At 39.8% G+C, this 21770-nt stretch overlaps 1 protein-coding gene across 3 annotated transcripts in view; it reads left to right on the top strand.

Moving 5' to 3' along the window:
* Positions 1-21770, top strand: part of EFR3B (EFR3 homolog B) — a 117411-nt gene that overhangs the window by 56765 nt on the left and 38876 nt on the right. For all 3 annotated transcript variants that reach the window (XM_027850502.1, XM_027850501.1, XM_027850500.1), the window contains exons 2-4: positions 5874-5950; positions 7626-7753; positions 15824-15974. In XM_027850502.1, coding sequence (XP_027706303.1) covers positions 5874-5950; positions 7626-7753; positions 15824-15974 — 356 coding nt within the window. The remainder of the gene's footprint in view (positions 1-5873; positions 5951-7625; positions 7754-15823; positions 15975-21770) is intronic.

Below are 21770 nucleotides of genomic sequence, written 5' to 3'. Positions count from 1 at the left end.
GTGATATAGTAATAGAAAGAGCCTGTCTTTGGAGGCAGAGGATCTGGGTTCAGATCCCACCTCCTATGCTTCCTATCTGTGAGACTTTAGGTAAGTCACAACATCAAAGCCATTTGTATGAGAAACTGGCTCACACCCTAAGGAATTTGTATTAAAGGAAGAAGCTATCTCCAAACCAGAGGGAGAGACTCTGAGGGTCTGGATTTGAGAGGCTGGAACAGGCATGGCGTTTTCAGCACAGCTTTGAGGAGCAGAGCAAAAGATGAGCTGTGACAGAAAAGGATGATATGAAGAAGAGTCATTGGCTCGGCAGGCATCTCAGAAAAGGGGACCCAGGCTGGGTAAAGTCCCAGGAAGAGGTCAGCTCTTTCCCCAACTTCCCCTTCCGCTGCCTATCTATCTGAAGACACTATTATAGAATTTGTTTGGTTTTACACTCAAAAAATTTCAGTAAATTGAATTTTGTCTAAACCACAAAGAGGCCACGGGTTTACTAGAAATAGATATGAATATAAGGTTAGGAAGAGAGCCCAATCTCTGCCTTAATGTTAGGAATTTTTCTAGGTGTGAACTCAGAGCAATTGTAACTAAACTTCGAACTTTTCATCTAAAATTAATTCCCTAAAAGCTGAAGAAGAGTGGATCTTAGGAGCTATTAGGTTGCCCCCAGGCTTAAAACAAGCTAGTTATTATAACTACTGTTTGTTTTTGAGTTGTTTCTGTTGTGTCTGACTCTTTGTGACCCCATTTTTGGGGTTTTCTTTGCAAAGATACTGGAGTGGTTTGCCATTTCCTTCTCCAGTTCATTTTACATATGAGGAGACTAAGGCAAACAAAGGTTAAGTGATTTGCCCAGGGTCACACAGATAGTAAGTGTCTGAGGCCAGATTTAAACTGAGGTCTTCCTGATTCAGACCCAGTACTCTATCTACTGTGCCACCTAGCTGCCCAATTATTATAGCAGGGTATTACAAATAGAAAAAGGAGTTCATCTGGCCCTCTCTCTCCCTATTGCTGTTTGTAAAAAATGAGGACAAGCAAATTATGGGACTGCCAGTACCTTAGAACCTTAAACAATGTCATCTGGGACCAGGACGACCTACCCTTGATAGCTTGACCTGATGGACCAGTTGGAAAGGGGTTGTGATATTCATCAAATTGGAACTCCTGGGAGCATTCCATGTTTCAGATGGGGAAAACAACAAATGGACGATGGACTCCTAAGCTCAGTAGGGCCTTTCTGAATACCAGATTATATCTTTCAGTTTGTTCAATGACCTTGCAATTTTTCAAATTTTCATAAAGTTAGCTTTCCAAGACCTACTAGGATTATAGGCTAATAGTCTATGCCAGCAATATACTTACAGATTCCTGAGACTTAGTACAGTCATAGTATATGAGGAAGTCAAGGGTAGAATGTGTTCTCTTTCTCTCTGTCTCTGTCTGTCTCTCTCCCTCCCCCATGTATGTATGTATGTACATGTATGTATGTATGTATGTATGTATCTTTTAACCAGAACTTTGACTTCATCTGTGGAAGGGAGCATCCAGTTAGGAAATTCCTCTACTGATGTACATCTATCCCTTCTCATAGCTTATAGTTTTAAAGCAGAGATTCTTAACATGGAGTCCTCTGACCATAAATTTGGATGGGGAAAAAAATTACATCTTTATTTCAACTTAACTGGTTTCCCTATATGGTTAAAAACATTTTGAGAAGGGATATGTAGGTTTCACCAGATAGCCAAAGGGGCCCATGACACATACAAAAAAGGTTTTTAAACCCCTTTGAGAGTTATCTGGGAATAGTGAGAGGTAAAATAACTTGCCTAAGGTCACATAGCCAAGTGGAATTAAACCCAGGTCTTCCTGACAACTGCAAGGCCAATTCTCTGTCCATTGACACCATGCTACCTCCATGACAGCACAACCACTGATTCAATAATAGGGGAGAAGGAGGAAGAGTGCTTCAGATATCTGTGATAACCTGGTTGGTTCTTTTTGATGGCATCCCTTGATAGAGAAGTGAACAAACATGGAGATCAGGAGGTATCCTGACATGACTTGCTACCATTCCTACTTCTTTTTAGCCCATTGGACTTTTGCTGTCTCTAAGAACCTGCAGTTCCTGACACAGCCTGGCTTCCGACTTGTGCTTTAATTTGGATCCTAGCTTGAACTCCATCCCTCTTTCCTGGGGAAGGGTCTTTGCTCAGGCCCACTAATTTGCCTCAACCACTAGCTTGTGTCAACGCCCTAGAGGGGAAGCCTGTCCTCGATCAGTGTTTGTTGAATGATTGTTTACTGGAGGAGTATTTACCAAGCCTTAAATGAACTGAAAAGATGAATGAATCCCTCTTGTGCTCAGGGCTGTGCTCAGTGAGATGAAGGATACAAAAGGAGAAGACACAGCTCCTGCTGAAGGTCTAGTGGGAAGATGAAGCTAAACAATATACAGCAGCAGAAAGCAGACGCCTGGCACTTGCAAGAGATTAACAATACAACACAACTCCCAGGGCCTGTTGAGTCATATAAAGCAAACTCTCCACATTCGTAGGTGAAATCAAACAATCTGAAATGACAGAGCAAGCTCTCAGCCCTCAGGGGGACAGTGATGTCAGTCTGTAGCCCTGCGAGTAAGGAAATCAATGAATACTGAAATGACAAAGAAAAAAGCAGGCAGTGGGAGAAGGGCGCAGAACAGAGAGCTTGCTCCTATCTTTTCTTTTCTTTTTTTTTCCTTCCTTTTTCCCTTTAGCTTTTCTTTCTCCTCCCAGCTTAGGGGACAGGGAACGATAGGATGGGGAGACCCCAGGCAGCACAGGAGAGGCTAGACTAGTCCAGAAAGGGTAGCACTGGGAGAAGCTGACTTTTGTAGACTTCCAAACTAGTCCTGATATTTTAACTCGGGCATGAATGATGAAAATAACATGTTAAATAATTTTTAAGGACGCAGCAGCTGCTATGGTGAAATTGCCATGTATTGTCTAGGAGATGGTGTTTCCCTTTCTGGAATTGGCTTTTGTCTCTTTTTCCATGCATCACAGGTATCCAGTGCCCCATGCTGCCTTCTGGTTGTGCACAATCCCCCATTCGACCTAGGCCTGCCTTCCTTTTCCAATAGCTATGATGATAGTGACAGAAAAATTGTTAATATGACAGAAAGATCGTTCATATCAAATGTAATATCCCCTATTATCTGCTACTCCCTCTGAACAATCCTAGTGATCTCAGAATTCTAGTAATGTCCTTGCATTCCTACTCCAGGAGGCATTTACTCTCCATTATATTTGAGCTAAGTCCCCATCCTGGGACCTGCCTGTAAACAAAGCCAGCTTGATCCAGGTCATCTGCCAAATGGCTTTTGAAGTTCTTTCATCCCTCATTGGGATTTACGACATTAGATCGTGAAGAGTAAAAAAAAACCAAAAACCAAAAAAAGCAAACAAACAAAAACAAAACAGAACGAACTGGGTTTCCTTGCCTAGATTTCAGAAAGAGGCTGGAGGACTCTCGTGACTACACCCCACTACCTAATATGACCCCCCCTCCCCTTTTCTCCTAAAAGTATAACCACATTTCCTGTGGTGGCAGGTTGTGACCCTGGTATCTCAATTAAAGACACCTTATTCCTCCACTTATGAATTTGATTTATTTTAGGACTTGACAATAAGATCATAGATTTAGAACTGAACAGTACCTCTGAGGCTGTATTATAGATGAGGAAACTGAGTTTATCAAAGGTAAATAATTTTTCAGAAATTCCACACATAGTTAGAAGCGAAACATGAACCTAATAAGCCCATCTTTCAAGCCAAATTCCTGGTTCTTGATTATCCTTGATCTTAGGTATTGATTTGATTATCTGATAACATTATCACAGTTTGACATTCATTGTATTATCAGCAGTTTACAGTGGATAGAGCTCTGTACCTGGAGTTAAGAAGATCTGAGTTCAAATTTGACCTTAGACACTTCCTAACTGTGTGACCTTGGGCGAGTCACTTAACCTCTGTTTTCCTCAGTTTCCTCAACTGTAAAATGAGGATAATAATAGCACCTACCTGTCTGGGTTGTTGTGAGGATCAAATGAGATAATATTTGTAAAGCATTGATCATAGACCTTGGTACTTAATAGGTGCTATGTATAAATGCTAGCTATTATTATTATTATTATTGTTATTATTGCAAGCATGATAACATTGAAACACAAAAATAATTCATATTAATGTGTGAAAGGATAATAAGTTTAATCATCCCATTGAATTTTTAAAAGAGTAGCTTTTTAGCCCAAATTAATCTTTAATTGGTTGACTAGTGTGCAGCCTTAGGCAAGTCCCTTAACCTCTCTGGGCCTCAGTTTCCCCTCTGTAAAATGAGGGGGTGGGCAAGATGACCTCTGAGGTAACTTTTACTATTAAGTCAATGACTCTATGGGGTGAGATTTTTTTTTTAGGTATTTTGTTGGAACTGTTAAGCAAAGGTTGAATGACCGTATGTCAGGGATATCATAGAAGGGATTCCCACATAGAGAGGTTAACCTGAGATCACTTCCAATTCTAAGATACTTTTTTTTTAAACAGCAGAAATTCCACCAACAACACATTTTCAAGTTTTAATAACTATTAATCTGATATTTGTCATCATTTACAAAGTAATTGTCTTTTTTTTAGATTTACTTACGGATTAGTACTTATTGTGAAAGTTGGGTTTCTTACAACAATAATAACAGCAATAATAATAAAAAATGAGATAAAGTCAACTTGCATTAAGATTTTAGATTTCATTTTCCCCCTTTCCTAAAAACGTTAGTGATGCTTGTTAATCGACCAAAAATAGACCTAAGCTTTCCCCTCTAATACTATTCCCTTCTGAATTCAATTCAACAAACATTTACAAAGTAATTGTCTTAATGGGAATGAATGGTCTAATAAAATGTAGGGTTTGGAAAGGAAAGCTGTTGTCGGATGTAGGAGAGGAAGAGTTAAAGCAAAAATGGGAAGAATATGAAGAAATTGAAAATGAATGTCTTAGTGGAGCAAGTAGGTGGGTAGCCTCCCAAACCAAACCCTTATTCCCAAAGTTGTATAAAAATTTTGTATGATTTTTTTTCTTCATACACTTGGTTTTTTTCTATGTGGATGGTCATATGTCAGAAGGAAGTGAGGAAAGTCTCCAGCACGTTGGGTGGACCTCCTATGATGAAATTATGGGAGGATATAGGCAGGATGCATATAGGATGGGCAGACATAGATGTATTGCTATCTTCTTCCTTGGGGAGAACATCTAAAATCACTGAGACTGAAGATCCATTTAAGTACTGAGAGGGTAGAATAGTTTGTTTTAAAACCCTGTCCCATAGGGGCAGCTAGGTGGCTCAGTGCATAGAGTTCCAGCCTTAGAGTCAGGAGGACCTGAGTTCAAGTCTGGCCTCAGACACTTAACTAGCTGTGCAACCCTGGGCAAGTCACTTAACCCCGATTGCCTCACTAAAAAGCTTAAAAAAAAACCCTGTCCTAGAATTGAGACATGTTTTGCTGTTATATTTTGGGGTGGTACTTGAATTACTTGTGAAAGATTCTACTTACAGGAGCACAGCCCCTCTAGAACTCTACTTAGGGTCCTGGCTTGCCTTGAGAATATCCTTCTCATTGTTCATCTTACCCTGGAGCAGGGGAGTGCCAGAATAAGAAATAGCTTGGCATTGTGCAAAATTCAGGAAGTATTTGGGCCAGGATAGGCTAAGTGAAAGGCAGAACTAGCATCAATTTTAATTCTTACTTGCACTTACTTGCATTTACTCTATTCTCCAACACCTAGCCCTTCGAGTGCCTGGGAAGCATTTCTCAAAAGCTCTTTTGTTCTTATTGTAGGTGTGTGTGGCTGTTGTGGTGCCCTTCGCCCCCGATACAAGAGACTGGTTGACAACATCTTCCCTGAGGACCCGGAGGTAGGTTGGTCCTCCCTTCCTATCATAGACCCATAGAATCTCAAAGCTAGAAAAGACCTCAGAAGTCATTAGCTGTCCAAAAGTCAAGTGGGCTGCCTGAGACCAAGGAAGGGGACTCCCCCTCATTGAACCCAAGGATGGATGATCCCTTATCAGCTTGGTACAGTGAGAATTCCATTCAGGTATGGGTTGGGCTAAGTAGTCACTTAAATCTCTTCGAAATCTAAAACTTCTGGGATTCTGTAATTCATCCAGTCTACCTCCCTACATGAATCCACACCTACAATATTCCTGAAAAGTTGTAATCTAGCTCTGATTATAGGCCCAGTGACAGGTAGAACATTTGGACAGACTTTATTACTAGATTTTCCCTTTATTAAGGCACCCACTTTCCTAGTTTGGCCCTCTGGGGCTGAGCAAAACAAATCTATCCCCTCTCTCATATCACCTATTACTAGCTTCCCCCAAATGTTCACATCTGGCATTCTGTCAGATGCTGGTATGATAGCTACTCTCATCCTTTTGGAATAATAGAGCAAGGCGGAGCCTGGGAAGACTTGGTGGAGATCTCAATTTTTGCCAGCATGTCTCCTTAGGGCCCTTTATCACTGCTTATTTCCAGACAGACAATCAAATCACTGGCCTGTAAGGAATAGGACTATTTTTCTGAACTTTGGGGGTGGCATTTATAACATTGACTTATTCTGATTTTTGAGTAGGGGAAACTTTGAACTACTTTCATTCTTTTCCTTTGGTTGGGAGGATGGAAATAGCTTGCTCACTGATTATGTAGTAATAAGATTAGAGCACCAATATCAGTAATGAATGTTATTTGTAGAATGCTTTATGGTATCCCATTTGAGCCTCACAACAACTGTACAAGGTTTGTTCTACAGTTTTTCTTAATCTCCTTCTTACAGATGAGGAAACTGAGGCTTCGAGAACTTAAGTTAGCCTGGTGCCTGGTACATAGTAAGCATTTAAATACATTATATGTTATCTTAAGTGACTTGTCCCTGGTCACAGACCTAGTAAATGTCAGAGGCAGGATTTGAACCCAAGTCTTCCTAACTCCAAGTCCAGCACTGGGTTTAAAACCTACTATTTAAATGAAAGGCTTGCCTGATTGATGGAAAGGAAGCCAAGGGTTGTAGAATAGGCAAAGGAACTAAATCCAGCATGTTGGAGGTGGAGGGGTAGGGATAGGACATCAGTCCTAACTACTTTTGCTTTAAAATTGTCCTCCATTAGGTATTCAGTATCCTTCATAATCCATCGTCCACCTACTTCTAAACCTACAGCACAGATCATGAAATTATAAATAGATAGATGGATAGATAGGTGGATAGGTAAGTAAATAAACACAAATATATTAGTGATCAGAAACAGAAGAAACCTTACTGTTGTGGGAATGGGGAGGGGAGGAACCTCTAAAATAGTCTCATTGTTATGTATTTCATAGTCTTGACTCCAAGAATTATGATATTCTCTTTATACTGCTTCAGCCTAATTCAGACTTTGTAGGTCATTGCTAGGTGATAAGATGTTCATATTTCAGTCTATCGCCCAGTGGTGTGGTCAATGAATCTAGGTCATATTATTTATATTTTGATTCAAGAATCTTCCTAGATGTAGGCATGGTAGGTATGACCATGTACTGTCTGTGTCTTTATAGGATGGCCTCGTGAAAACCAACATGGAGAAGCTGACCTTCTATGCCCTCTCAGCTCCAGAGAAGCTAGACCGGATTGGTGCCTACCTCTCTGAAAGGCTTATCCGTGATGTGGGCCGCCATAGATATGGGTAAGCAGTGTGAGAAGGTGGAGCACTGATTTCTTAATAGTTTATAGAGTATGGTTAGAGCCACAGTATGAGGACACTTTATGAAAATTATCAGATACTTCTCAATTATTCGTTGAAGTGATACCAGCCGGGCCTGACCTGGGATTCAGGTGGCTTGTTAGCTATCTCAAGTCAAGCATTAGTTTGGGTTTGTTTCTGTCACCAGTTCTTGAGTGTAAAGAGAAGTTGACTTTCTGTTGATTGCATCATCTAGCATTCTTCCCCACCCCATGTATAGAGCTCTTATTGAGAGTATTTGTGGCCCAATCAGACCCAAATTTGCTATTGTCCCTATCAAACCTACCCAACTATATCTTAGCAAGAAGCACAGACTATAAATTGAAAAATTAATTATAAATTATAATGATTATAAATTGATTATAAATTGAAAAAATAATATTTAATTTTTAAAATGTATTGATTGCTGTTGCTTCCCTGCTATGACACAGGGGCTCAAGATTTTTTTTTTTACGTCTGCATGTAGAGGAGTGACTATATATACAACTTGACATTGCCAGTGGGTGGAGGAAATTGGGAAGATTCAAGGAAGTAAGAGTTTGACAAGGTTGGCAAAATTAAGAATTGGGGTACAAGAAGGGACAGCAGTGGTGGTAGGGGCTGTGGCAAGAACAAAATTGGCCAGTGGGACAGTATCCCCATAGGTGGAGATGATTGGAATAAGTAGCCTGGACAAAGGAGTTAGGGTTGAACTAGGGGGTATTTGCTAGGTATACTTGGAGTGACAATTCTTAGGGGAAGACCCCCTCTTTAATTAAGTGGGCTATCAATTTAATAAATACAAATGGCCATTTCATGAATGGGGAGCAGAATTTTCCAGTTTCCAAAGTGGAAATCAGTCTTCTTTTCCCCCCATACTGCTTATTCTTTCCCTGTCTCTCTCTGAGTGTCTGACCCTACACCTATCCTCAGATCTTGGTGCCGATCTTTCCTTTTTTTTTTTTTTCCTACCTTACATTCCTGTGCCTGCACAAGTAGTTCCCATTTTACTCTAATGTGGGCTCCTAGAAAGTAAAACATAAATCAAATCCTATTTCTCTACAGGAACATTATTGTAATTGGAGGTTGCATTCATGACTAAGGCTTCTGCATCAAATAAATCATGAATACAACCAACATAAATGCAAAGATACAGCAACTATAAACCCTAATTATCATTTAAAAGAGTGCATTTGTACTCCCAGTCTAATAAAATGGGCATAAATGTAGATATGTATCGATTATATGAGGGGCCCTGATGTGTTGTAAAGCACACTTAGAATACATAAAGAAAAGCGACAGCATGCGAGCTAGTGTAAGCATTCAACATTTAATTAACAGTAATTTTCTTTGCCTTCTTGAAATTTATAAGGACTCTGGGGATGATTCAGATGGCCTAGATCTCTTAAAAAAAAAAAAACAACCTACCCAGGGAATTTTGAATCAAAGCCTTCACTTTTTTTTTGTTGTTGTTGCCTGTAAATTTCCTTATCCCAAGTAGAGGCATTCTGTGATATTTAAAAAGTTTGAGAGACATAATTTCTGGGTAATTTAATCATTTTATTAATTTTTATTTAATTATTTTGTTAATCATTTTATTAATAATACTAGCATCTTAAATAAAAGGGCCAGTGACACTCTCAAATGCCAAAGGCAATCATGGCAGTGGGCTCATGGCTTATATACCCTTTGGAAGAAGGGTGTTCCCAAGGGTGGCAGTTAACTCTGATTGGTTAGCAATTAATGAGAGAATGAATATTATAATAAGGAACCCAGAGAGTGACCTGAGTCAAAGAGAGACTATCCCTATACCCAGACCACCCCCAGCCTCAGGCAGTCTATTCAAAGAATTTATCCCCACCTAAATCTGAGTACAGCACAAAGGCTCCCCCACCTGGATAGGGTCTGAACATCATTGTTTAAAAAGTTAATTCAATGTCATTATCAGTAATGTCCTTCAAGAGACTGAACTTTTGAAATCAGGACTTTAGAAAAAGGAGAACTTAAATTATTGGTTATCAATAATTATTTCTTTCAATTCAAAACCATTCCCTTGATATTAAAAGCAATGTGATTGGGGTTGGTCCTTGGGGGAAAAAACAACAAATATTTGTGGTGGCAGCCAAGAAATAATAGACAGAGCCTGCTTTAGAGTCAGGAAGGCCCAAGTTCACTTCCTGATTCTGACCCTAGGCAAGCCTCTCAGACTGTATATTGAAAAGCAGGTATTCACTTGCATTGGTGAAGGAGGTTTCCATGGTAGAAGTTCTCTATGCTAATGAAATCATAGATTTGGTCCAAAAAGATTCCCAACAAGGGAGGTTCAGTTTGGTAGTGGGGGTAAGGGAGTGGGTTGCTTTCAGAAATGACTTGTGATATAAAAACAAGACATCAATAAAACTTTTTAAAAATTGCCTTTCAAATGTCCAAGTTTTTGAAGTCCACTTCCCTTCCCCACCAGGGACTTGAATTGTGAATATTTGGAGAAGAGGAATCTACTTAGCCTTGGCCCTCTTTTTTGTCTTTTCTCTGTTCTTCCCTTTGCCTTCCTACCCAAAGTTCAGGGGCCACCTTGAAGAAGAAAGATCAAAAGTTAAGGCTCATTCCTTTGCCTAGTGATGCCTTTAGTAGTGATGATGATGAGATGTTTGGTAGCTGTTTGGGTGGACTGAAGATTCAATGCTTGCTAACCACTATTCAGCAGAGGTACCTCCTTTTCCCCACTCCTGCTGCCCTTCTGAGTCACTGCCGGGCTCCAGCAGTGGGAGCACCTGTTTCTACATTTTATGTGGAAACTGGAATATATAATGAAGGACAGGTGTGCCTATAGACAGCCTATAATAAATTAGGGGCAGCAGGTGGGAGATGGAGGGGAAGGAAGATATATTTAATGGGAAGGAGTACAAAGCAAACAAAGTCCAGGACTGTCTGTATTCACATCTTTCCTGTTATTCTGTAAGAGCCTGACTACATAACCTAATACCTGCAGGCCAAGAAACAACAGCAATTGCACATTTAGTATGAAATTAATATACTAAAGCTAGCATGAATTACTAAAATGTAGTAATTTTAGCATTACTAAAAAGAATACTTGTAGTATTTAGTAGGTTGAGTCTGTCCACACACTGCTGTTTTTTTGTTTTTTTTTTTTTTTTTTGTTGTTTGCTTTTTGGTGAGGCAATCGGGGTTAAATGACTTGCCCAGGATCATACAGCTAGTAAATGTCAAGTGTCTGAGGCTGGATTTGAACTCAGGTCCTCCTGACTCCAAGGCTGGAGCTCTATCCACTACACCACTCAGCTGCCCCAGTCCACACACTGTTTGAGGGCTAACTACTAAGCACCTTGTACTCAAGGATAAATAAATTTTTACTGATATTTGTTAGGGTTTTTTTATGTCACCAAAATTTCTTCTAGTATTCCTTGCCCTCCTCCTTCCTAGAAAGCCTTCCCATGTAACAAATAATATTTTTAGAGGAAAAAATTCATCACTACAATAGAAAAAAATCTGAAAATATATACAATGTACCACACTTGTGAACCTCCCCACCTCTGCAAAAGAATGAGGTGAGAGTGTCCTCTTATATCTCTTCTTGGAAACCATTACTATTCTTTATAATTTTGTAACGTTTACTTTTGATTATTTTGTAATTGTGATTTCCATTTACATTATTATAGTCGTGCATATCGTTTGCTTGGCTCTGCTTATTTCACTTGGCATCAGTTCATGTAAGTCTTTCCATGATTCTCTACATTCATCATATTTGTCATTTCTTATAGCACAGTAATATTCCATTACATTCATGTATCTTAATTTGTTTAACCAATCTGCATTTTATGGACATTTCCTTTGTTTCCAGTTCTTTGCTACCATAAAAAAAAATGTTATTATGGGTAGCTAGGTGGTGCAGTGGATAGAGCACTGGCCCTGGAATCAGGAGGACCTGAGTTCAAATCCTGCCTCAAACACTTGACACTTCAGACTTACTAGCTGTGTGACCCTGGGCAAATCACTTAACCCCATTGACTAGCAAAAACAAACAACAAAAAAAGTGCTATTATGTAGCTCTTTTTGTGGCGGCAAAGAATTGAAGTTGAGGGGATGTCTATCAATTGGGGAATGGCTGAACAAGTTGTGGTTTGTGATTGTAATGGAATACTATTGTGCTATAATAAATAGTGAGCAGAATGAATTCAGAAAAACCTGGAAAGATTTATATGAACTGATGCAAAGTGAAATGAGCAGAACCAGGAGAATATTGTACACAGTAACAGCAATACTGTAAGATGATCAGTGGTAAATGGCTTAGCTATTCTCAACAACACAATGATCCAAAACAGTTGCAAAGGACTCATGATGAAAAATGCTATCCACCTCCAGAGAAAGAACTGATGGAGTCTGAATGAAGATCGAAGCATACTATTTTTCACTTTTTTGTGGGGCTTTTTTTTGGGGGGGGATCTGTGTTTTCTTTCACAACATGACTAACATGGAAGTATGTTTTGCATGATTGCACATTATAATCTATGTTAAATTGCTTACCGTCTTAGGGAGGAAGGGAAGAAAAAAATCTAGAACTCAATTTTAAAAATTAAAAATTGTTTTTATAGGCAATTGGGAAAAAGTAAAATATTATTCAAAAAAAGTGCTGCTATGAATATTTTGTTGTATTAGGGCCTTTCTCGTACTTAAGAGTGTGTTACCAGGAGTCTGTGAACATATATTTTTAAAGAATAGTTTGATAAATGTGTTTCAATATAATTGGTTTCCTTTGTCATCTATTTAAATTATTTTTCTTTTTTAATTTTCAGTTTCAAATTCACTTCCTCCCTCCATTCTTTTCCCAACCATTGAAAAGGCAAGAAATACAAGACTCATTTTACATATGAAGTCAAGTAAAATATTTTCGTATTAGTCATGCTGTGGAAAAAAAGAGCCAGAAAAACAAATAAAGAAAAAATATGCTTCAATCTACACTCAGAGTCCATTCAGTTCTCTCTCTGGAGGCAGATGGTAGTTTTCATTATGAATCTTTTGCAATTGTCTTTTATCATTGTATCAGTCAGAGTAGCTAAGTCTTTCACAGTTGATTACCATTAGGGGATTGCTGTTACTTTGTACAATATTCTGCTCGCTTCACTTTGCATCAGTTCATGTAAGTCTTTCTAGGTTTTTCTGAAATCGTCCTGCTTGTCATTTCTTATAGCACAATAGTACTACATTACAGTCATAAACCACAACTTGTTCAGCCATTCCCCAATTGAATCTCCTCAATTTCCAGCTCTTTGCCATCACAAAAAGAGCTCCCCCTTTCCCAAGCTCGTGTCTGCACCGTGCTGCCTCCTGTCACTAACTACTTGACCAGATCTGGCAGTCCTTGATGAGACACATAAATAGATAGGGAAACAGAGCCAGAAAAGCATTGTATTATAAATTTGAAGAAAATTGAAACTGGAGAACCCTGGAAGACTGAGGTCTTGTAGATGATGATTTTTCTCCAGATCTATAGGTTTTAGGAACTAATTGGAAACACATCAAAGCAGAGTACAATGGAAGGAGCATCGGCCCTGGAGGCAGAGGTTCTGGGTTCAAATCCTGGCTTTGCCAGTTATTACCTTTATGTTCATTTGTGTACAGTGCTTTGCGACAGTGTTGGCCTCTGTCTATGGGGTTTTCTTAACAAAGATACTGGAGTAGTTTACCATTTCCTTCTCCAGTTCTTTTTATAGGTGAGGAAACTGAGGTAAACAGGTTAAGTGATTTGCCCAAGATCACACAGCTAGGAAGCTTTTGAGGCTGGATTTTTAAACTCAAGTCCTCCTGACTCCAAGCCTAGTGCTGTCTCTACTTCACCACTCTTTAGAGCTGCCCTCTTTATAGCTTTGGGCAAGTTACTTGATGCTCCTGGGCTTGTTTTCTCATCTGTAAAATAAAAGAATTGGAATAGAGGGCCTCTGAGGACCTCTCAGCTCTGGAGCTAAGATCCTTTGATCCTGTAATTTCCTACCCTCCCTTTCTTCTCTTCCATCTCCCCCTTCCATGTGTTGCAGAGAAAATACCCGTGTGTTTTTTTCATTAATTTTAAAAAGTGAGTGGCTGAATTTGGTAGAACAGTATGAAAGCTTCTCTGTCCCTAAAATATCTGGATTTGGAGACAGAAGATTGTGGATTCAAATACCAGTCATGCTATTAATTACCTGTCACCTTAGGCAAGATGCTTAAGGGGGTGGGGAAGAGGGAAGAAGAAGGGAGTAAATGTTTATATAGCACCTACTGTGTGCTAGGTACTGATTAAGCACTTTACAAATATTATCTTATTGGATCCTCCCAACAGCCCTATGAGGTAGCTATTATTGTTACCCCTGTTTTACAGTAGAGGAAATGGAAGATTCAGTGACTTGCCCAGGGTCACACAGCTAGTAAGTATCTGTGAAGCTGAATTGGAACCTGGGCTTTCCTGACTCCAGGCCCATGCTCTGTCCTCTGAGCCATCTTACTTGGCACATAGTAGGTACTTAATAAATGTTTATTGGATGAGATGGGTCACTTAAACTCTTGGAACCTCCTATTCTTCATCTGTAAAATGGGTATAATAATAGAGTGGTCTCCTCATGGGATTGCTGTGAGATAATGGATGGTACTTAGCAAACTTTAAAGCACTATATAAATGTCATTACTCTATCTGGTATAGATTCCATATTTCTTAGATTTCCTCAAGTCAACAAACATTTTTTAAACACCTGTGCCAGGTACTGTGCTAAGCTCCAGAAATACAAATACAAGTGAAGAAAAAGATATTTCCTACCTTCAAAGAGCTTACATTCTAATGGGGGGGAGAGATAATACATAAAGAAAACTGAAAAGGGAATGGTGGTGGGAGTGTAGTTACCTGAGTCAGGGCATTGTAGAGAAAATCTAGAGAGTTAACTGCAGCCTAGAGAGGAAGGAGGGCATGCTGGCCTGAGGGTCCTCCTTAAAGTGAAGGTTCCAAGAAAGAGAGTCCCCAGAGCTGAAGGGTATGTGCAATATGTGAAGTCTATGAGATGAAGTAAACTTACTGGGTAAAGAGGTTTCTGGGTTATACAGGGGAAAAGGATTGACCCAAAAGTCAAGAGACCTGAATTCTAGTCTTTGCCTCCAAATACTTTGCTAGCTGTGTGACTTTAGGCACAGCATTTAGGATTATGGGAAACTTGAACATCTCTGGGCCTCAGTTATATTATTTGTAAAATGGCAACGATATTTGATCTGCTTGATAGCAGGGAGTTAGACCATATCATGGACTGCTAGGTGGTGCAGTGGATAGGGCACTGGACCTGGAATCAGGAGGATTTATCTTCCTGAGTTCAAATCTGGCTTCAGACATTTACTGTCTGTGTGACCTTGGGCAAGTCACTTAACCCTATTTTCCTCTGTTCCTCATCTGTCAAATGAGCTAGAGAAGGAAATAGCAAACCACTCCAGTATCTTTGCCAAGAAAATCCCCCCAAAAGGGGGTTGGATCAGGAAGAGTTGCACATGACTGAACTGCAAAAGGCCTTATCATTTCTTTAAAACCTTCCCTACTCTAACCTCTGATTCCAATAATGAGTAGGTCTCATCTGAAGTATTGTGTTCAGTTCTGGGTACTACAGTTTAGGAAGGGTATCGATAAACTAATGGAGGGCAGCCAGGATGGTGAAGAGCACTGAGTGCATGTCACATGATGACTGAAAGAAATGGGGGTGTTTAGTCTTGAGGTACTGAGTGACCTTGGAAGACATTCAGGGTTAATGTTTCTGACTCCTGTCCCCTATGTATGTCTTGCCCAAGGTGACAGGTAATAATAGCATGCCTGGTATTTGAATCCACGTCTTCTGTCTCCAAATCTAGAGATTAGATGTGTGTTCTCATTCACTGGAGTTGGGATAGGAAGACCTGAGTCTGTTGTCTCCTGGGAGCTGCCTCAGGCTTCCAAAACCAGGACAAAGGCTATTGAGGAATTGCATAGGGCATCTAGACTGCAATAATATCCATGATGCTTCTTTTTCCCAGCTATGTGTGCATCGCAATGGAGGCTCTGGACCAGTTGCTTATGGCCTGCCATTGTCAGAGCATCAACCTGTTTGTAGAAAGCTTCCTGAAGATGGTGGCCAAGCTGTTGGAGTCTGAGAAGCCCAATCTGCAGATCCTAGGCACAAATTCGGTAAGCAGAGCCTGAAGGAAGGGTGGGGTGGGGGAGGGGGGAGTGGTGGGGGGAGGGCAGGGCCTGTTTGGGTGTCCCAGCCAACATGAAAGGTAAGGAGTAGGGCACCCAGATTTCTTAAAAAAATTTTTTTTCTTAGGTATCTGGACCACTGAGTTCAATTCTCCATTCTCTGACCCTAAATCAACTAATCAACATTTATTAAATGCCTACTATGTACCAGGCTAAGTGCTAGGGATACAAAAAGAGACAAGAGAATCTCTGCCTGCAAGAATCTTACAATCTGGTTGGGGAGATGGCATGCAAACAGATATATACAAGCAAGCTGTATATGGTTTAAAGTGGAAATGATTAACAAAGGGAAAGCACTAGAATTAAGTGGGGTTGGGAAAGGCTTGCTCTAGAAGGTGGGATTTTAGTTGGGACTTAAAAGAAAATCATGTTTCTCTTTGTCCATAATAACATGGGGGAAGTGATGCCTGGTCCATCCTTTCTGAAGTTAAGTAAATGAATATCCATGAGACAGTTTGTCCACATGTACCTTGAAATATATATACTTAAGACAACATAGCAGAAAAAAAAATTCTACTGTAGGGTTAGGATCTCCAGATTTTAGTTCAGGCTCTGCCACTAATGATCTGGACAAATCACTCCATTTCTCTGTTGACTCATCTTTAAAATGGGGTCAGAGAGGTTGGGGCTAGATCAGGTTTGTTTTAACTTCTCTTACTCTTACTCAACTTCTATTACTACCATTTCTATGTGTTTGTTTTGCTCTGCAAGGACATGATAATCAAATTATATAGTCATCTCAACAAAATGGTAGTGGGAGAGGAAGGGAACAAGCATTTAAGTTTCTACTATGTGCCAAATGGCTAGGTACAGTTAGGTGTCTCAGTGGATAGAATGCCAGGCCTGGAGTCGGGAAGACTTTTATCTTCCTGAGTTCAAATCCAGTCTCAGACACTTACTAGCTGGGTGACCCTGGGCAAGTCACTGTTTGCCCCAGTTTTCTCACCTATAAAACAAGCTGGAGAAGGAAACTACTCCCGTATTTTTTTTTCCCAAGAAAACCCCAAATGGGGTCATGAAGAGTTGGACATAACTGAAAAACAACTGAACAACAACATATATAAAAAGCTTAGAAGATATCTGATTAAGTCTTGCTGAGTTAATTCATGTTTCAACTGTGGGACAGCTAAGAGCTGTTAGCTGTGTAAGCAGATCATAAATTTAGACCCCAAAGGGTCCAGGGATGTCATCTAATCTAACCCCTACAGATGAGGAAACTGAGGTCCAGAAAGGTTGAGGGATTTGCCCAAGGTCAGAGAAGTAGTAAGTAGCAGAGAGAGAATTTGAACCAAAGTCAAAGTGGACTCCAAATCAAGTACTCTTTCCATCAGACCAAGCTGTGTTATTTTGCCTGTGACAAGTAATTAATCTACTTCATTCAGTCAACGTGTGGGTCAGTAATAGATTGGGTAAATGAGTAAGAATTGGGAGCAGAGACTGAACTTGAGAGGGCTGATGATTGATAAAGTGAGTAGGAAAAAGGGTGAGTGGTCAATAAATTGATCACCAAATGCTGGTAAGACTACATACACACATGCACGCACACACTCACAAACCAGCAGGCAAGGTCTTATGATCTAGTCCCTCATATAAAATAATCACCAATAATAATCATTCAACAAGTATTTATTTTTTTATTTTTTTTTATTTTTAGTTTTCAACATTTACTTCCACAAGATTTTGAGTTCCAAATTTTCACCCCATTTTGCCCCTCCCCCACCCCAAGATGGCATGCATTCTGAATACCCCTTCCCCTAGTCTGCCTTCCCTGCTATCTCTCCACCCCTTCCCCTTCTATTTTCCTGTAGGGCAGGATAGATTTCTGTACCCCATTTCCTGTATTTCTTATTTCCCAGTTGCATGTGAAAACATTTTTTTTAAACATGTTTTTTTTTAAACTTTGGGTTCCAAGTTTTCTCCCTTCCTCCCTCCCCACCCACCTTCATTGAAAAGGCAAGCAACTCAACATAGGCTGTACTTGTGCAGTTATGCAAAACACTTCCATAGTAGACATGCTGTGAAAAACTAACTCTATTTCCTTTAATCCTATCCTGCCCCCCCATTTATTCTATTCTTTCTTTTGACCCTGTCCCTCCTCAGAAGTATTTGCTTCTGATTACCCCCTTTCCCAATCTGCCCTCCTCTCTCTCATCCCCCAACTCTCTTGTCCCCTTCCCCTCCTATTTTACTGTAGGGTAAGACAGATTTCCATACCCAATTGAGTGTGTACTACAAGTATTTATTAACCACTGACTGCATGCTAGGCATTAGTACTATAAAGTCAAAAATTAAATAATCCCTGCCCTCAACAGAGATGGGGGCCAGTCCCATGATTTCATCAGGCATTGGGGCTCTCAGGGTGGGGGTAGGTGTGTGAGAAGGATTTCTTTGATTGTGAAGGAACATACCGATGATTAGTATTTAGAACAGAATCAAAAGTCGAAAGGATCATAAAGATCATGTAGTACAGGGATCTCTAATTTGTGGCCTACTGCTCTTGAGTTCTTTGCGGCCCTCAAGTCAAATTTTGTAGCTGGGTGGCACAGTGGACAGAGTTCTGTGTGAAGTCAGGGAGACCTGAGTTCAAATATGACCTTGGACACTTGCTAGCTGTGAAACCCTGGGCAAGTCACTTAACCTCTGTTTGCCTCAGTTTCCTCAGCTGTAAGATGCAGAACAAAATAGTGCCTTACCCCACATGGCTGTTGCAAGAATCAAATGAGATAATTTATATCAAATATCAAATGAGATATTTAGAAAGGGCTTAGCACAGAGCCTGGAAATGACATCGTTGTTCAGTCGTGTCTGACTCTCTGTGACCCTATTTGGGGTTTTCTTGGCAGAGATACTGGAACAGTTTGCCATTTCCTTTTCTAGCTCATTGAGGAAACTGAGGCAAACTGATTTAAGTGACTAGTTCAAGGTCACTCACTCAGCTAGTGAGTGAGGCCAGATTTGAACTTAGGAGTTTAATGATTATGTTTAGGGCAGACTTAAAAGAAATAAACTCAGAAGACTAAAAGATAAAAGGTATAGCCTACCTATATTAACTCCTTATCATTTTTAGTAATTTTCCTCTTTTATAAAAAAAAAAAAGGAAACCCAACTTTCACTCTCTTGGTTAACTTTGTATTAAAAATCTTCCTAAGATCCCCTTCCTCACCAAGTCCCAGCAATTTATTCCAACCTCTCCTAGCTTTGCAGTTGCTTAGCATTAAATTACCAGCTTTTCTAGCCCCAATTCTGCTCTTCTTTAATCTCTCCCTCATTTGACTACCACAAGGAAGAAATTGCCAGCAAAGAAGAAAAAAAAACTCCACAACATTTTGACATCTCTCTTTCCAGCTTCCTGAACAATGACCTTTCTAGGTTCTTTCTATGGGGAAAGCACAAAGATTCTACCTGGGAGATGTGGAATTCCATGTTTTACCTTCCCCCAAACAGCAGAAGGAATTTTTCTATATTTTTCTCTCTAACTGCTAACTAAACCCTTTCTTTCCTCCTCGTTCTTTGTCTGGAAGCTACCTATGCATAAATGTTTTGACATTTATTCATAGCAGCTAGGGATCCATACCATTTTAAAGTTAACAAAGTATTTTGTGTACATTATCTTATTTGAGTATCACTAATGTCAGTGGCTGACATTTATAAAACACTTTAAGATTTGCTAAGCACTTTATATACATTGCGTCTTTTGATCCTTATAATCAGCCTGCAAAGTCAATAGTTATTATTATAATTCTCTATTTCACATACAAATGATGCTAAGCAAACTTAGGCTAGTCATTAGAAGAGCATGGATTTGAACCTAGGTCCCAATTAGATTAGATTAGAATACAGTTACTCAGTCTAGGTGAGAGGTGATGAAGGACTGAACTAGGACCATATATGTGTGAGTGAAGAGAATGGGATGGACAGGAGGAAACAAAACTTAGTAAATGATTGGATATGGGAGATGAGGGAGAAGGGAAAGTCAAGGATAACTCTGAGATTGTGTTGAGTGATAGCAGGCCATGGCAGTCCAACAGAGAGGCCAGGAATGACAGTTTTGGCTAGATAGATTGCAAGAACATTGTCATGTCTTTGTGTATAGAAAAGTGCTCATAATATGGCACCTACACTTGCTTCTGTGTAGATGTGGGGGACTATAGGTATGGAACACTGCATATAATATCTGACTTTTTTGATTTATTAGTTAATTTTACTGAATTTTTTTCTCTCTTTGGTTTTGTTTTTTTTAAAGGATTGCTTTCTGGAAGAAGGAAGGACAGATACACTGGGAAATGCAGATAATGTAAAAAAAATATGAAAAAGAATTTTAAAAATTTAAAGGAATACATTATATAAAAAATAAAGTAATGAAAGGGCTCATGAATATAGAAACATAGTTTTATGAACATCATACTGTATTCTGGCAGGGAATTTAGGAGATCATCTAGTCCAGGGATGGGGAACCTCTGGCCTCAAGGCCACATGTAACTCTCTAGGTCCTCAAGTGCAACCCTTTGACTGAATCCAAACTTCACAGAACAAATCCCCTTAATAAAAGGATTTGTTCTATAAAACATATGGCCTTGAGGCCGAAGATCCCAGGTAGAATCTCTGGACATGTGGCCTTGAGGCCACAGGTTCCCTACCCCTGATCTAGTCCAATGCCCTCATTTGCTGATGAGGAAATTGAAATTCAGAGAGGTTAAGTGACTTGCCTAATGTTACATAGCTGGTCTGACTGGAGTCAGAAATGTCTTCCAAGACCCTCTCCAGGACAATTTTCTCACGAACCCTCCTGCTTTATATCTAGATGGAAATGTGCAGGAGAAAGGAGCAGAAAGTAGGATTCCAAGTAAGAGGGAGAGTTCAGATTCTAAAAGGTGGAAAAAGACAAGCAGGAACAAAGAAATCAACACAACCCTATGAAACAGGGTTGTGGTGAATGATTATAGGCAGAGACTGTGATCTCTGTCTTTTAGGTTTTATGTCCTGTTTGAGCCATAAACGGTTGGCATCTTTGTGTTTTGAGTGAGGAAGAGGCTGAACTCTACAGGTCCCAGGAGCTCTGGCTTGTAGCAGAAGGCTGAGGAGATCTCCTGGGAAGCTGCAGTAAACACAAGCATAAATAATCTATTGCTGTTTTGTAAAACTATAGCAACAATAAGCCTCGCTTCAAGACTTAAAAAGGATCATGACCCTGTGAGGTTGCTAGGAAAGGCAGGCATTATTATTCTACTTTAACAGAAAGGGAAGCTGAGGTTCAGAGGATTTAACTATTTGCCCCAAATCACACAACTAGTAAATGCAGAGCTTATATTTTAACTTGGGCCTCCTGACTCCAAGACCATATAGACACATGTAAGTATTATGAATTTATGGATGTGGGAAGAATAGATAATTCGGAGAGGAAGTATTGGAGTCACATGGGGGACCATTTGGGTAGTGCTTTATGAAGATGAGCCTTGCAAATAATTTTTTACTTTTATTTTTTAAAATACATTGTTTATCTATTTTTACATCCCCTTCAATGGCAACTAGGTCTCAGTTCTGAAATGTTATTTACCTTTGTGGAAAAACAGAATTGACTCATTCTGTGCAGCTCCAGGGGCAGCAGTGGATAAAGCGCCAGGACTGGAGTCAGAGATACCTGAGTTCAAATCTTCCCTCAGACACTTACTAGCTGTGTGATCCTGGGCAAGTCACTTTACCCTGTTTGCCTCAGTTTCCTTATCT

Source organism: Vombatus ursinus, unplaced genomic scaffold (genome assembly GCF_900497805.2).
Source record: "Vombatus ursinus unplaced genomic scaffold, bare-nosed wombat genome assembly UNPS02009062.1, whole genome shotgun sequence".
In the NCBI taxonomy this organism is placed as follows: Eukaryota; Metazoa; Chordata; class Mammalia; order Diprotodontia; family Vombatidae; genus Vombatus; species Vombatus ursinus.
Note: the sequence above shows the minus strand (reverse complement) of the source record. Positions and strands in the feature narration are given on the sequence as shown.